This window comes from Lissotriton vulgaris, chromosome 5 (assembly GCF_964263255.1).
Source record: "Lissotriton vulgaris chromosome 5, aLisVul1.2, whole genome shotgun sequence".
NCBI lineage: Eukaryota > Metazoa > Chordata > Amphibia > Caudata > Salamandridae > Lissotriton > Lissotriton vulgaris.
The window spans coordinates 1035434709-1035451367 of record NC_141693.1 but is presented as its reverse complement, the minus strand read 5'-3'; the positions used below and the strand labels follow the sequence as shown (position 1 = coordinate 1035451367).

The 16659-nt window shown below is 42.6% G+C and overlaps 1 protein-coding gene across 2 annotated transcripts in view; it reads left to right on the top strand.

Moving 5' to 3' along the window:
• BTRC (beta-transducin repeat containing E3 ubiquitin protein ligase) overlaps positions 1–16659 on the top strand; it is a 1268207-nt gene that overhangs the window by 1167799 nt on the left and 83749 nt on the right. For both annotated transcript variants that reach the window (XM_086922668.1, XM_086922669.1), the window contains one exon: positions 14299–14377. In XM_086922668.1, coding sequence (XP_086778794.1) covers positions 14299–14377 — 79 coding nt within the window. The remainder of the gene's footprint in view (positions 1–14298; positions 14378–16659) is intronic.

Below are 16659 nucleotides of genomic sequence, written 5' to 3'. Positions count from 1 at the left end.
TAGAGGCGCAAGTACAATCACTAACCCAACAGACCACTGCGAAGGCAGCCAAGCTTGAAGGTCAGGAAGGACGGTCCAGACATAATAACATTAGAGTAGTGGGGGTCCCCGAGGGAGCAGAGGGCCTGAGAGTGGATCTCTTTCTGGAGAAACTCATAGTTAACACGCTACAACCTAAGAGACTGTCCAAGTTTTTTGCAATTAAAAGAGAGCATCGGGTCCCGGTGCCCCCACTCAAACCAGGGGCTCAACCGAGGACAATAATCGCCAGGATCTTCAATTCCAGTGATCGGACGCCATCTTGCAAGTGGCAAGAGCAAAAGCAGATATTCACTTTGAGAATATCCAAATCCGCTTCTTCCCCGACTTCATGCTTGAGGTACAGAGGCAGAGAAGGAGCTTTGAGGCAGTGAATAGAGAACTCCGAGAGGAAGAAATCAAATACATGATGCTTTTTCCTGCTAGGCTTAAGATAATGATGGAGGGGAGGTCTTGGCAGTTCACCTCTCTAGATGAGGCATGAGAGTAGTTGGAGGGACGACAGACTAACAAGAAAAGCAATCTCAAAGGGACAAAGCCGGGCCGAGGAGATATAGACAGCAGCAGAAAGGTCGCAGAACATTCAAGACAGCCAGGATCGGTGGAGGCACCTACCACAGACCAATAGGTAGATGGAGTGGGTGCAGCTCGAGGCCTCAACTGTCTGCGGGCCTGACACGAGAAACATACAAGGAACTGCCACCGTAAGACGAATTCAAAGAGGGGGAGCGAGACAGTTATCGCCTGAATGAGGGGATATTGTAAAATAAATGCAATACATAATGACTTTCATAGGGGTTTAGTTAAAACAACTGCATCAGTTGGAACGCAGAAGTGTCCGACACCCCCCATAGTGTTTAAAGTACGGTAGAAGTAGGGCGACGGGCTCTCTGCGGGTTGGAAAGTTGGGGCGTGTACAACCAGTGAAGCGGGGTGTTGGGGTGGGGGGGACTCACTAGTTGTGGAAGTTATTTTGTTACGACACAGTTCTTAACGATCAGTTTAAGTGCTCAGGGGCGAATCAAAACGATGTACCGCATTCGAAATATGAGGACTCTTTGATAAAAATGGCTGCTTATGGAGGTGATGGGTGGAGACAGAGAGGTCAGACCTGCAGAATGGCAACACCTAACTCCTCATTTAAATTAACACAGGTAGGGTCCTGGAACGTCAATGCTCTCAACAATGGGCTGAAATGGACAGTAGTACTACAGTTTGTCGCCTGACATAATCTTACAGCAGAAAACGCGCCTTCGGGGAAATCCGTGCAGGGCATTAAACAGGCTAGGATACGTATTACAGGCACACTCAGGCTATACGACAGGATCACAGGAGTGGGAATATTGTGTTAAACGGCACTCCCCTTTATCCAGTAGGAAACATGAACTGACCTGTTGGGGAGATTTGTGGCCAGTTGAGGGACAGACCTTAAACTTATGTTGAGTATATCCCCCACCGGGACTACAGGTGGCCACCCTAGACGTGTTGGGCCCACTATTGTTGGAATTTCCAGAAGGCCGTCTGATAGTGGGAGGGGACATGAATGATATTGTCTCAACTGAGATGGACACCAAGGTTTGGGGACTTCCTTCTGTCAATTGGCCTGAGTGACATTTGGAGGCAACAACACTCCCTCATTCGACAGTGCATGCATATTTCTGCAGCACATGGGAGCCTCGCCAGAATAGATTATATTGTGGCACTGGCCCAGGGTCTGGGAGAATTCCAAAGAGTAACTCATATCGCTAGAGCAGGATGGCACCACCCACCGGTGGAGGTCGTCCTGGGGAGTCCCGGTAGAGACCACTCTCTGCCAATCAAGATCGACCCCTAGCATCTTAAGGACCCCAAATTTTAGGCCGAGATTAGGAAAGGGACAGAACAGTACTTCAAAGAATACCTTGGTTCCGTGACTTCAGGGGTGATGCTTTGGGAAGCATTTAAAACAGTGATCAAGGGTCAGGCCCAAGCTTAAACTGGGGTACTAAAGAAAGAAAAATGGCTTCGGCCAGACCCTGGAGACTGACATTTTAGCATTGAAAACTCAGATTGCAGAGAGTGGGGGGACTGATTCAGAGGTGCAGCACCGGCCGAAGCTTTGTCAGAAGGACCTTTGGGATTTAATAGAAGATAGTGCCAGGGCACATGCTCTGGCCCCGCAGCCCAGACTGTATGAAGTGAGGGACAAAGCAAGCAGGCTCCTTGCATGGCTTGTTTGGAAAAAGACTGAAAGCAGGTGGGTTCCAGGAGTGTTTAACGATATGGCTCGCAGACACTAGATGGGTAAAGATATAGCAGAGGCATTCGCTTCCTACTAAGAGGTGCTCTACCGCTCCACATCAGGGACAACTGAGGTGGAGTGTGTGGAGTTCCTCCGAGACATAAATATACCAACGCTTTCAGTGGCAGAGAGAAATATATTAGAGGGCGACCTTACAGTGGAGGCGATTAAAACCCTAACCCGTGCACTTCAATCTGGTAAGGCAGTGGGGCCCAATCGGCTACCCTTGGAGCTATTTAAATGTATGCTGGATAAGATGGAGGAATGCCTGCTTAGCATGTATGAAGAAGCCAGAGAAGGAGTTGTTCCTCCCAATTCAAGAACAGGAGTGATTGTTGTAATCCCGAAAGAGGGTAAACCCCTTCTGGATTGCGGGTCATACAGACCAATATCCTTACTTGAACACAAGGCCAACGTGTTGACCAAAGCTCTTTCTTTGCGTCTGTGCACAGTCATATTTCTCCCTCATTCACCCAGACCAATCCAGATTTAGGCCGCACAGAAGTACGAGGCTCAATATATGCCGGTTGTTTGGGGTTCTAAACACAACAGCAGAAAGTTTAATAGACCAGGCTGGCCCCCTGTCTCTGGATGCCAGAATGGCCTTTGATAGTGTGGAGTGGAGCTACCTACTTGCCGTACTGGACCGAATGGGCTTCGGACCTAAATTCACAGGCTGAGTTAAGCTTCTTTATCGTGACCTGCTGGCAAGGGTTAATGCTACAGTCTTCCGAACATTTGCGCTTCAAAAAGGGACTAGGCAGTGGAGTTCCTCCGAGTCATAAAGGTAACAACGCTGTCAGTGGCAGAGAGAAGTATATCAGAGGGCGACCTTACAGTGGAGGTGATTAAAACCGTGACCCTTGCACTTCAATCTGTTAAGGCAGTATAGACCAATGGGCTACCCGTAGAGCTATTTAAATGCATGTTGGATAAGATGGCGGAACGCCTTTTTAGCATGTATGAAGGAGCCATCGAAGGAGTTCTTCCCCCAACTCAAGAACAAGAGTGATTGTTGTAATCCCAAAGGAGGGTAAACCCCTTCTGAATTGCGGGTCATACAGACCAATATCCTTCCTTGATCACAAAGCCAAAGTGTTGGCCAAAGCTCTTTCTTTGCGTCTGTGCACAGTCATTACCTCCCTCATTCACCCGGACCAATCTGGTTTTATGCCGTACAGAAGTACGCTGCCGTACAGAAGTACGTGTGGAGAAGTGTGGCTCAGGGGTTAGAGGCGGCAGACCCGGAAGCTGAGATCGGCCCTGGACCAGGGTTCAATTCCCCGCCTCGGCGGGTCTTGGGCTCAAAAATTCCACGGACTCGATAATTCTCGCTCCGGTGCCTTCTCAACTCACGGGTTCACACTCTGCGACTCTGGGCAATAGCTTGCTTAATCTCCACAATGGCCCCTCGCGGCGGGATGCCTGGCTTTCACCTTGTGGATACCCTGCCGGGGTTATCTCACAGGGGAATACCAGGACGGGTTCCCTAAGCAAGCGCCGGGAAACCCTTTGTGGGTAGCTGTGCGCTATATAAGCTCAAATACATTTACATTTACATTTACGCTGCTCAATATATGCCAGTTGTTTGGGGTTCTAAACACAACAGCAGCAAGTATAATAGACCAGGCTGCCCTCAAATCTCTGGATGCCAGATGGCCTTGAATAGTGTGGAGTGGAGCTACAGATTTGCCGTACTGGACCGAATGGGCTTAGGACCTAAATTCACAGGCAGAGTTAAGCTTCTTTATCGTGACCAGCTGGCAAGGGTAAGGGTTAATGCTACTGTCTCCTGAACATTTCCGCTTCAAAAAAGGAATAGGCAGGGCTCCCATTGTCCCCCCTGTTGTTTGTCTTGGCCCTAGAGCCATTGGCGGCGTGGGCGCGTCACGATCCCTTGATATGGGGCATCCCAGTGCACGGAGAGTGGAAAGAATGCATATCCCTATATGCGGACGATATCCTGCTATATGTAAATAGACTAAAGCAGTCTTTTGACAGGGTGCTACAGATTTTCCGCATATAGTTTGAATATTCTGGTTTCTGCATTAACTGGGATAAATCCTTATTGTTCTCCCTGGCAGGAGGAATACCAAAGTTAACATCCAGATGCAATTTACAGTTTGAGATGCAGTGCTTCAAACACTTGGGGACATACATCACAAGACACCCCCAGGAGTTTTACCAAAAGAATATAGAAGCACAACTAAACAGATTTATGAGAGATGCCAACTGCTGGTGGTCCCTACCTCTTACATTAATGGGTCATGCAGCCTTATTTAAGATAATGTCGCTCCCCTGCCTACTACACTTTATACAAAATTCTCCGTTCGAGATCACTAAGGCCTTCTTCCACAGAATCGAAACTGAACTGAGGTCCCTACTCTGGGGAGGAAGTGCGCCGTGAATAGAGTTGCTTACGCTGCAAAAAGGGGTATATGAGGGTGGGTTGGCCGTACGTGATATCAAAGCCTATTACTGGGCAGCCCAACTAGTAAACCTGAATGCCTGGGCTTTCAGTGATAGAACGGAATTGGCTTACAGAGTAGACAGATGGGTTATGCGGATGGAGGACACCTCCCGATACTACTCGATAAAAGTAAGGCCAGAGACCTGGCAGCACACACACAAACCGCGGGGAAAACATGGAGAGCTTCGACAAGGTTCCTGGGCTGGGAAGGGAGGCTAACCAAGATGACCTTTGGGGCAGCGATCTCCTATGAAGAGTGGGACAGTTGGGCGACCTTGACAAATGGAAAATGTTGGGCTTAGACAATCTGGGAGAGGTATGGAGGGGGCAGGCATATATCACTTTTACCTTACTGTAACAAGAGTATGAAATGGGACCAGGGAAATGGTTGAGATACCTTAGACTGTGACATGGCCTCATTGACTATATTCGGGAGGGTACGACCCTGGAAGATGCGACGACCCCATAGAGGACTGTCTATTGACAGGCCCTTTGGCAGGAAAAGCAATATCACTGATATATAAGAAAATATAAACAATGCCCCAGACACACTGGATGCACTAAAAAACCTCATGGGAGCGAGACCTAGGCTCCCTAGAAGACAAGGAATGGAGAGATGCCATCCAAGGCCCGAAGGAAGTAGCAATACGCTCCAGATTTAAACTGATCCAATTAAAAATCCTGCACCGGTTATATTACCCTAGGACAGTGCTACATCAAAGGGGGCCTACGGAGAGTGGTCTTTGTCAGAGGGGGTGCGTGCAGGAAGGATCCTTTTTTTACCTACTCTCGGACTGCCGGTGATACAACAGTAATGGCTCGAAATAAGTAGACTTTTGGCCAGAGTGGTTGGAGCTGAGGTCCCAGTAGAACACAAATGGTTCCTGCTATTAATACCAGGAGAGACAGCATGGCCGAGATATACGAGGCTCTGGTTAACACTGGCCGCAGTTGTTGTTAAAGGTAATGTCGCAAAGAACTGGGGAAGAGTCAAAGACTGGGAATCAGACCTGGACTGGTACTAACAAACTGAACGCACATTATATAGAAGCAGAGGGTGCCCTAAGAAACGGGAGAGGATTTGGAGATCCTGGCGGGCATACCGCGGGCTGTGGGGGGAGAAGTAGGGGCCTAAGTGAGACAGAGCAGCCGATAATGTTGATCTGAGTTTTATCTCCTCCGGCATTGAAAGTTAAAAAAAATAAATATATATATATATATATATATATATATATATATATATATATATATATATATAATGTATGATTAGGCGATTCGTACATTCTCTATATTGTTGAATTGCCTATGAGTACATTGCAATAAAAGGAGTTGAAAATAAAGACGTTCACTGAAACAAACAACGGTTAAAGTGGCGTTATAGTTAGTTTACAATGTCAATTAAAAAATCACATTTTACACTAAAAAGAACTCTGGAATTCACCAGTTATAGTTAACTGAAGTAACAATAACTCAAGCCCCTGTCATGCACAACCTATACCATCACATATTGCATCACAGCATTGATCGCATCACCGATGACATCTGAATTGACATTTTTTATGACAACACTGTTCATGGCGGAGGAGCAAGTTATAGTTACTTCAGTTAACTGTAACTGGTAAATTTCAATTTTTTTTATAGTTTAAAATGTATGTTGCAACTAACATTGTTAATTTATTATAATGTCACTTTGACATTTTCTTTTTTTCCCCTTGAATACATATGTGTGTGTACCTATAAACACACACATAGATACTTACATACACACACGCTTATAATTCCTTTTTACTTTTACCTTTTTTTCCAGATTCAGGATACATTGCATTTCATTATAAATTAAAAAAATCTTAATAATCAAGGACGCTTCATTGAAAATTTACAGATTTCATATCTTAATAATCAAGCCTACTTCATTAGAATTGATTGATCACATTTTGTAAAATAATGATTATCAAGTTATTTATGAATAGTTCTCAAATCAACTACGTCCCATTAAATTTATTTACTGGCCTTACTTGTTTTGCATAGTCGTTTTCCTTGTTATAGGCTCGCCTTAAACAGCCACAGTTCAAAGGGCGGCGGGTCTTTCAATTGCCATTACGATGTAATGACGGATCTGGTGATCAGAATGGCAATATACCATCATTGCTCTGCTGCTTTAGCTACTATGCCTATGAGCACATTGCAATAAAAAGATTTGAAAATAAAGACGTTCACTGAAACAAACAACGGTTAAAGTGGCGTTATAGTTAGTTTACAATGTCAATTGAAAAATCACATTTTAAACTAAAAAGAACTCTGAAATTCACCAGTTATAGTTAACTGAAGTAACAATAACTCAAGCCCCTGTCATGCACAACCTATACCATCACATATTGCATCACCCAATGACAGCATTGATAGCATCACCGATGACATCTGAATTGACATTTTTTATGACAACACTGTTCATGGCGGAGGAGCGAGTTATAGTTACTTCAGTTAACTGTAACTGGTAAATTTCAATTTTTTTTATAGTTTAAAATGTATTTTGCAACTAACATTGTTAATTTATTATAAAGTCACTTTAACATTTTCTTTTTTTTCCCCTTGAATACATGTGTGTGTATCTATAAACACACACATAGATACTTACATACACACACGCTTATAATTCCTTTTTACTTTTACTTTTTTTTCCAGATTCAGGATACATTGCATTTCATTATAAATTAAAACAAATCTTAATAATCAAGGACGCTTCATTGCAAATTTACAGATTTCATATCTTAATAATCAAGCCTACTTCATTAGAATTGATTGATCACATTTTGTAAAATAATGATTATCAAGTTATTTATGAATAGTTCTCAAATCAACTAAATCCCATTAAATTTATTTACTGGCCTTACTTGTTTTGCATAGTCGTTTTCCTTGTTATAGGCTCTCCTTAAACAGCCACAGTTCAAAGGGCGGCGGGTCTTTCAATTGCCATTACGATGTAATGGCGGATCTGGTGATCAGAATGACAATATACCATCATTGCCCTGCTGCTTTAGCTACTCTCCTCAAATGCTTAGAGCCACTCAATAATATTGAAGCTGCATCTGAAGTTACTAGCATTGCTCAACTATTACAAATGGTTTCCAGAATTGTGTCTCAAAACAGATGTAAACAATTACAAGTCACATCATATGAATCTAGGTCTCATTCTCATCACACCAAGACCATTTTGGTAAAACGTCTGCAGGTTGGTTATTCAGGTAAACCGGAATGTAATACATAAGCCAAATGAACATACAATTTTATTATCTCATAATTAGGTTCCGTAATGCTTTTAAATTACGCTCCCATATTCCACAGATAGTGGGATTGATCTCCATAAGGTTGTACTGTTTTAAAGTTTGTGTTATTTTATGTTACATAAAGAGTATTCTGTACCCCTCTGGGCTTTACGGTAGGAAACCCAATATTGAACCTTGAGATTAAACATGTGTTTCTTAGGAAGGTGGGCTACTATCTCTCTGGTTCTTTCTACATCAAATGTTGATGAGCTCCTTAAAGAACTATTTACTTGGTGAAATCAACTTAATGCCTGTCTCAATTGGCGATAATTTTCTGTTGCATGTATTCCCAACTTATGATTTCACCATTCTTGAGCCACTCCCCAATTTTATCTGGGAGCATAGTAGTAGCTAGTGAAGATCGTGCATGTAAAAGAGCTGTTGTACACTTATATATGTTTAGTATGCAATAACGAACGAAATTAGGATTGGGTATTAACTTTTTGTTTAGCTAGTGGGTATCTAAATTAGTTGATAATAATATGGTAAAAGAAGTAGTTATCAAAAAGCATGCTTTCAACCAGGTTATATAGCCTGGGCTTACGATTCGACAGATATTCATACGCAATATTATTGTTCAAGCCCTGATACCTCCATTGTTGCAGTTATTTTTCTCTGTTGCTCCTGCCACCTGTGTCCTAAAAGCTGTCTTGCAATACTGCCCTCAAATACTCTTGTATTCATTACTACAGTGAGGAGTGTGGCCTCCTTTGCCGGCTTAATGAATTGGAATTTATTTGTCCTTATGACTCTCTTTCATAGCTGTTTTCATACTTATTAGATTCCTTAAACTATTAAATTTCCTGTAGCTGTGTCTATTTGAACTTTTAGCTAAATCACTCATCATTATCGATCACCCAATAAGGCACTACAGTGCAAAGGGTTTTAAAGAATAAATCTAAACTTCCACTTACCATTTGAAAACTGTACAATTCAATCCATGGTTGTTCAAGAATCTTACCTTAGTATGTTTTTTTGTTACTGTTTTGAGAAGAACTATTAATACCACTGGAGTAACCCCATTCATAGTCATAACTAGCTTCTCATTCATTGTGCATAGCTTTTTTTTGATCTCTTCACGTGTGAGTTATTGACTCCTAGTTCTTCCCATACTTCCTGCTTTTCTCCACCTTTTTTTGACTGTGCCACATAATCGCACAGATCTGTTACTGCTGCATGCTCTGATGCTAATGCTGTCATTTGTTTTTGACAATATAACTTTTCACAAACTGTTCTGCACGTATGTTTATATTTTACATTATGGGTGGATCAATAAAAGCGATCCTTTTGCACAGTGGGATGACATTTTAGTTTGCAGTTGATGGTGATGGCACCTTAATGAATATTAGGCAGCTGTCCTGCAAGAGATACCATAACATCATTGGTTTTATTGAGGAGAATTAATAATTACGTATATGTGTTATTGCTGCCTAAAAAAACGTTCTCAGCATTTTGGACTACACACATACCGGCAATTTGAAATGCCTTTAATGAACTGCATCTTTATTTGAAGATAAAGTGAATTGATTACGAATATACAAGAGTTGGACTGCTTTCTATTTCATGAATAAAATGTGCAACCAATGCACTTATTTAATTTGATTTAAATACTTAATTAGTCCTGTGGGGTATGGAATACACACCTTCGACATTTTGGTCTGCATCTGTTTTTGCCCTCCACTTAAAGTAATCTATCAGAGAAACCTAAAATGCTATTGTGCGAATCACTAGTATAAACACACAATGTGACTGTGTAATTTGGGCAGCTATTAGTGTACCCTGTTTGAGCTTTAATTTACATGTAGGTAAAATGTAGAGCCTTTTCTGATTGATACTTCTGAGAGAGTGCAAATCTGAGAAAACGTATAAGTGCGCCATATTTACAACCTTGCTGCACGAACTCAGATGAAGTACTTAAAGTAAAATCATATAATCACATATGTATCTGAATGTTTGTTTAGTTAATATAGAAAATCATATAGAGTGTGAGACTAAGTAGAAATCTGTGTAATTATTAAATTGATTAGAAGTGTTAATCAGAATCCATGTTATGTAGCTGCTACTGAAGTGAATGTAATGTTGCAAAACGTAGAAATGTGCAGGCCTCATGGCAATGTATGAAAATCGACAATGTGTACTTATATATTGACGACATGGATTTACCATTATTCAGTAATTGATGCTCACATGTTAAGAATCATGTTTTATAGAAGTGTTTTATATATTCGTGTTTTATAGAAGTGTTTTATATAATCAGAGTGTATTAACAAGAATCGTTTTAGTTTTAGAAATAAGGGTTCATGAAGTACAGGCCGCTTGCTAGATAATTTAGTAGGCCTGGAAAGATAAAGTGGCTTCTTTGATCTGCACGTGTTAGTTAGAATCGAGTCTCGTTAGAGCATAAATTGTCATTCCTTTGTAAAGTTTATGGCCGGAGATAGATAACAAGAGAGTGGAATTTGGGGCCCTATTCATGGGTGTCTGTTTGCAGGTGCGAGGGGGTCCCAATCAAGAGGGTGATGAATGGAGCTCTGTCCGGGGAGCCAGGCACAGGCCTGGAGGAGGGTATTGGAATGTTCTGGGGGGTACCGGCGAGCTGGAGAAAGAGCCTGGGAAGCAAGGTCAACGCTAACGAGAGGCCCAGAGAAGAGCCATCATGGAAGAAACCAGAACTGAAACCACGTGAGGGGCGTCTCAGAGGGGCGTTCCAAATTTCGATTGTGATTTTGTATTAGGGACAGCACCCTGGGGTGGAGAGAGAGTAGATGGCCTGAGGACCCTAAGAGAGCGGATGGGTAGGCAGAGAGGGCATGACTGCAATGCATAGGTTTTCATCTAAGACTAAGAGAAGTGCGTGAACTTCTTTGGAAGTCACCACGGCTGACACCTTTTTAGGGTAAGACTCTGCTAAGTAGGGATGTCACCTAGTCTAGTGTAGGGACAGTCTAACCTGATATTTTCTTCATTCTGTAAATGTCTCGCAAGCTTCAGCTTGTATCTATATTGGCAAATCTATTAATCCTTGAATTGGCGTTGGTGGTATTTTTCTGTCGTTTAGGATCATTCAGAGAATTCATGTTTCTATTGATGCCGGTATACCTTTTGAACCTGATATTGAGATGTTTATAACTTCAGCTAACTTTGGCCTTACAATAAAACTTTAAAACTGATCTGTGGTAAGTGGTTCTTCAGCGTCGTGCAATTATTGGGCTTATTAACCTGGTAGTGGATTACCTGTTTACTCAATGACAGGCAACAAAGATTCAGTCGACCTGAGCAGGGATTTAGATCTAGAGTGATCAGATAAGAGATCAAAAATCCCACCCCCCCACTTCTAACAACAGATTCCTCATATGGGAATAACACAGATGCCAGACTGAATCGGGAAGATTTTCATAGCAACTCCCTCACGTGTTGGTAGGTAGCTCCATCTCACCCAACAAATGTGACGTCAGGGCCCATACAAAGCTACCACCTCCACATGGTCTCTTTTCATTCCATGCTTTTCACCACAGATGTAGAGCCCGTTCCCTCATCTGTCCGGTTTTGACAGAGACAGTTCCCAATTATTTTTCAAATGTGCAAGGAACATGTCCCCTCTGAAAGCCAAAGGGTTCAAACTGTGTAAGGATTGCAACAAGCAGAGTTTGGAGAAGGACCCCCATGAGGTCTGTCTCGGCTCCGGACATGTTTCATTTTCATGCACACTTTGTTTCATTTTAATGCGACAAGTGTGTATAGATGAATCCGAAAGCCTTTTGCAACTGTGAAGGCAAATTTTACATCACAGAACATCAACAGAAGAAGAAGGCCGATCCTGGTCGAGGATGCAGATATGCTTTCATGGCCATTCTCAAGAACGATCATCTTGGAAGTTCTTCACCCAGGACAAATAGCACAGGAGCCCTCACGGACACACAGTTTGGCACCTGGGCAAACACAGGATATTTTCCTGCAGTAAATAGGTGCATATCGGGCCGCACAGGCCTACTCTGAGGGACCCTCCCTACCTCCCACAACAGCCTTCCACAAAAAGTCAGATGTACAGATCTTCACCAGTTGATTGAACTAGCTGCCTCCTGCGGAGATATTCCTATGTGCTGTGGTACCTGGTGTTGGCGATTTTGCTAGCTGTCCCAGATGGCATTTAGCTCAACCTACAACGCCTTATCAAAGACAGACAAGATGCAGCAAGTACTCCAATTGATCGGATCTGAACACTGCCGACTGCTTGGGTAGGCCAGTTGAGATCAGTTTGGTGCTTTGGGGGCAGAGTAAGGCGCTGCGCCTCTTGAAGTGGTTAAATCATCAGGGCATCTCCCTGATCGCGCATCACCTGGCAAGATCTTCAAACACCAGAGTGGCGAGACTCAGCTGAAATTGCCCAGTGGATCCCAAATGGTGGCTGCACTCCGAGGTGGCACAGTACATTTTCCAACATTCCAGATAACCCTGGCTTGATCTTTTTGCGCATTGAACTTCCCAAGGTAGATTTAGTTAGGCAATTCCTTTCGGTTGGATTGGCGCTCAAGACTCCTCTATGCCTTCCCACCTCTGTTTCTCCTGCCTCCCCTTCTGATAAAGATCAAGAACAACCAGGATCAAGGACTGGGCAAGAAGAGTGTGGTACCCGTAACCTCTAGCCATGAGTAGCAGTTATCCATCCCTTCAAAAGGACTTCCTCTCACAACAGCAATTAAAGGCAAGCGCGTACCTTGTTTTTTGCTGATTCGCATATATAATAAAGGATGCTATGCACATTGCGTGCTCTTTTCAAACCTGGCCAATCTTACTTAATGTGTACTCATTCAAGTTCCAGTTAGCCAGATATTTCAAACTTAGATATGGTCCTCAGTGAGACTGTGACTTTGGCCCAGATCTGCACACGCCTAACCAGCAAATAAGATATGAATGCGCTTGACTAATACCCAGCTGTCAGCGTGTGTGACAATATATGGCATTGAAAAACAAATAACAAAATGTGGCTAAGCTAAATGCTTGCTCATCAATTTTTAAAATTGTTTCAGGAGTACTAATCGTACTAGTGCTTGAAAAACCATTTACAAGAGTCCTGAATGTGGAAAATGTGGCAGTCCTTTTAGTGGTGCTCATACGGTGACAGCACCCAGCCACCTAAACACTCACACTTGCCATTAGTGAACCGTTAACGGTGAAAAGCAGGCTTATCACGGTTCTTTCGTAAATCTTACTTTCAAGCTGGCTTATTTTGTGTGGTAACCCTTTGTTGATGTGCCTTACTAGCCGGATTGGCAATAGACACAATTTCGCTTGGTGTTACGATTGGTGAGCAAACATTGTACACCACTTTGCTGTTACAAAGGAATCCCAATGTGTGACGGATTCACCTATGGTCTTGGTTTGTGACTTGTGGTAGTCTGACATCTCTTTAGCCTTGAAAAAGTCCTGCAGACAAAACGCGTGTTGCAGCCTCTGTGGTGGAATTGCACATGTAATGCATGGAAATTTGTCAACAAATAAACAGAGGGACCACACTCATCTGAATATTGACTACAGATATTGTCAAGGATTTAACAGAACCAGCAGAGTGTGTGCGTTGGTGCTTTTTCTGCAATATATGAATTTATCGGTGTTCAGGATGGCCTTGCCACACCTGTTGTTTAATTTGGGTAGAACAATATAGATTAAACATGCATATTTTATTTAGGTAGCACTGATATTCCTTCAGAAAGCATGCTATTGCTTAGGTGTATAATCAAGCTATCATCATATGTTTGTAAAGAAATTAATTTATGCCATTCTTTGCTGCTCTCTCTATCGTTCTGGAGAGCACGATGATGACCAAAATAAATAACTAGGCAAACTGATAGTTCGAAGCTCTTCTAATTCAGTGAATTGTGGAAACATTCTGAATGTGTATGCAGCAGAGACAGTGTTAGAAACTATTCACTGATTTAAGCAATCTACACAGATTTATATTGACCTCTCTCTCAGAAGACATTAGTTGAACTTGAACACATTTACCCACATTATTTTCTGTTCAAAAAACCTGTTTTTTCATGCGATTTGGGCACAATAGTTCACTTTATTTTTAATGAGCCAGTGCAGCCTAACAAATGTGTATTCTTATTCATGGTTTGTAAATTGCGCCAATCCATCCAGTATATATATTTTTAACAATCACTGTTATGTGCCTTTTCTCCTAGGAAAATAAAAGTATGGGATTTAGTTGCTGCTTTGGATCCCCGAGCACCTGCAGGAACTCTATGCCTGCGGACCCTGGTGGTAAGTTTCCACAAGTCTGTGAGAAAGCAATATGTTTTACAGAGGCGGCTGACACATATATGAACAAGTGGGGTGGGCAGGCAACTAAATGGGTGGGTGGGTGGGACCGTGCATGCACGCACAGTGAGTGGCACATAATAAAAGATAAAGTCACTTACCTTGCCTGCTGCACGTCCAACGTCTTCCTCAGTCCCTCTTCTGTCGGCTCCGCGGTCTCCAGCTTTCAGGAAATTCCACTAACCAATCCTGGCACTATTCTCATGAGCATGAGAGCAGCACCAGGATTGGATGAAGCATCCTGGCTGGATGCTCCTTCAGGCCTTTTAGGCCTGTGCTTGGTCTCAACCCAGCTAACCAAGACAGCTGAGTGAAGAGCTGCAAAGTGTGCATGTCACTGCTGGCCAAACTGACATAAATACATTGGGGGGTCCATCTTGCTCCTCCAGTTCTATATGCTGCCAATCTGCAGCAGAGGAGGACATGGCCCCATTTATGCCGGCAGGATGCTGCTGGGCGCTAAACGTGAAAAATAAATTGGCAATGAAAAATGTCATTGCCATTTTATTTTCCACATTTACCGCAGCGAGCGGTGTGCAACTCCCCCTCGCGAAGAAACCACCCCAGAATTGATTTACGTTATATTATTTTGCATTTACTTGCAAAGCGCAGACCCACCAGTGGTTTCTTGGTGCGGAGTCACGTAACAGTGGCTTGCTTATTAAAAATCTCAAAGACTCGAACAAAGTGGCCCTGTTTTCAACAGTTGTACAAAGTGAATGAGATTAGTTATTGTTACAACATGTATTTCTCCCTAACATGTATTTCCTTTCTTTCTATCCTATTGACACTTATATGATGTAACTACATTATGGCATGTTCCTCCTTCCCTCACCTGTTCCCAGTTATTACATTCCTTTCCCCCTGGAGGCTACCTTAGAATGTTGAGTGTGGGATTCTTTCTATTGTTCTTACTACTGCAGTAACAGACTACTGGTGGAGAGAGGACTGATGAATAAAGAAGAGAGGGACACCTAGCAAGAGTTTGTGGTTGCTTTCCAAGGAAAACCGGGGGCAGTAAGTTCAGTGAGGATAAAGCTCAAGTTAAGAAAATTATTTTACAAATTAATGAAACAGGAGTTAATGACCAACAAAAATATCCTGAATGTGATGTTCGCATTGATGGTAAGAGTGTTAAAATGTTTGCAGACTCTTGTTCTCCCTTCACCCTTGTGAACTTTTCTGACTTCAAATCCATTTAGGGAAAGAACATGATAAACTGTATAAGGCAGACATAACTCCTTTTGGTTACAATAGAGATCCCATACCTATGAAAGGAATGTTCAAATCTATTATTTCCTTTAAAGACTGTTCTACTGTAGGACAAATATATGTTGTGGAGAATGGTTCCAACTTATTAGGTTGGCAGCATCAAAAGGAGTTGGGAATTAAGCTGGACCCCAACAATCCAGAACAGGTCTTGGCTGTGAATCTCTCAAACAACAGCGAGCATATTGTCAATGAATTTCCAGAAGTATTCTCAGAGAATTTAGGGTTACTAAAAAACTTTCAACACAAAATCCAGTTAAAACATAATGCAAGTCCTGTAGTTCACAAGGCCTGACCTATTACCCACCTTATGTGGGAACCCTTAAGAAAAGAACTGTCCAGATTGGAAAAGTTAGACATCATACAGCCTATAGATTGCTCTGAGTGGGTGGCCCCCATTGTCATCGCTAACAAAAACCATAGCCAAGACATCAGGATGTGCATCGATTTACGGGACTTAAATAACAGCATATTAGTGGAAAGGCACCCTCTCCACCGCATCCATGAAATGTTAAGCACTATGGGGGAAGCCACTCATTTCAGTGTTCTGGATCTCTCCATGGCATACCATCAGGTGGAGCTACACCCTGAATCCAGAAGACTCACCGCATTCACAACACCTATGGGAATCTACATGTTCTGCCGCATGCCATTCGGGTTAGCCTCCGCGGCAGCGGCATTTCAGAAAATTATGCAACGTATCTTGGAAAAGGTACTCAAGACACTTTGCTTCCAAGATGATGTTCTAATCTATGGTGCCATTCTGAGACATGTTCTTTCTAAATTTAAAGATGCAGGACTTACACTTAAGAAAGAGAAATGCCAACTAGGTGTCAAATCTGTAGAATACTTAGGACATTGTATTTCTACGGAAGGATTCAAACCGAAACAGTGCCTAATCGAAGCAGTGAGATATGCCCATCACCTACCAACAAAGAGGAACTCAAATCCTTCTT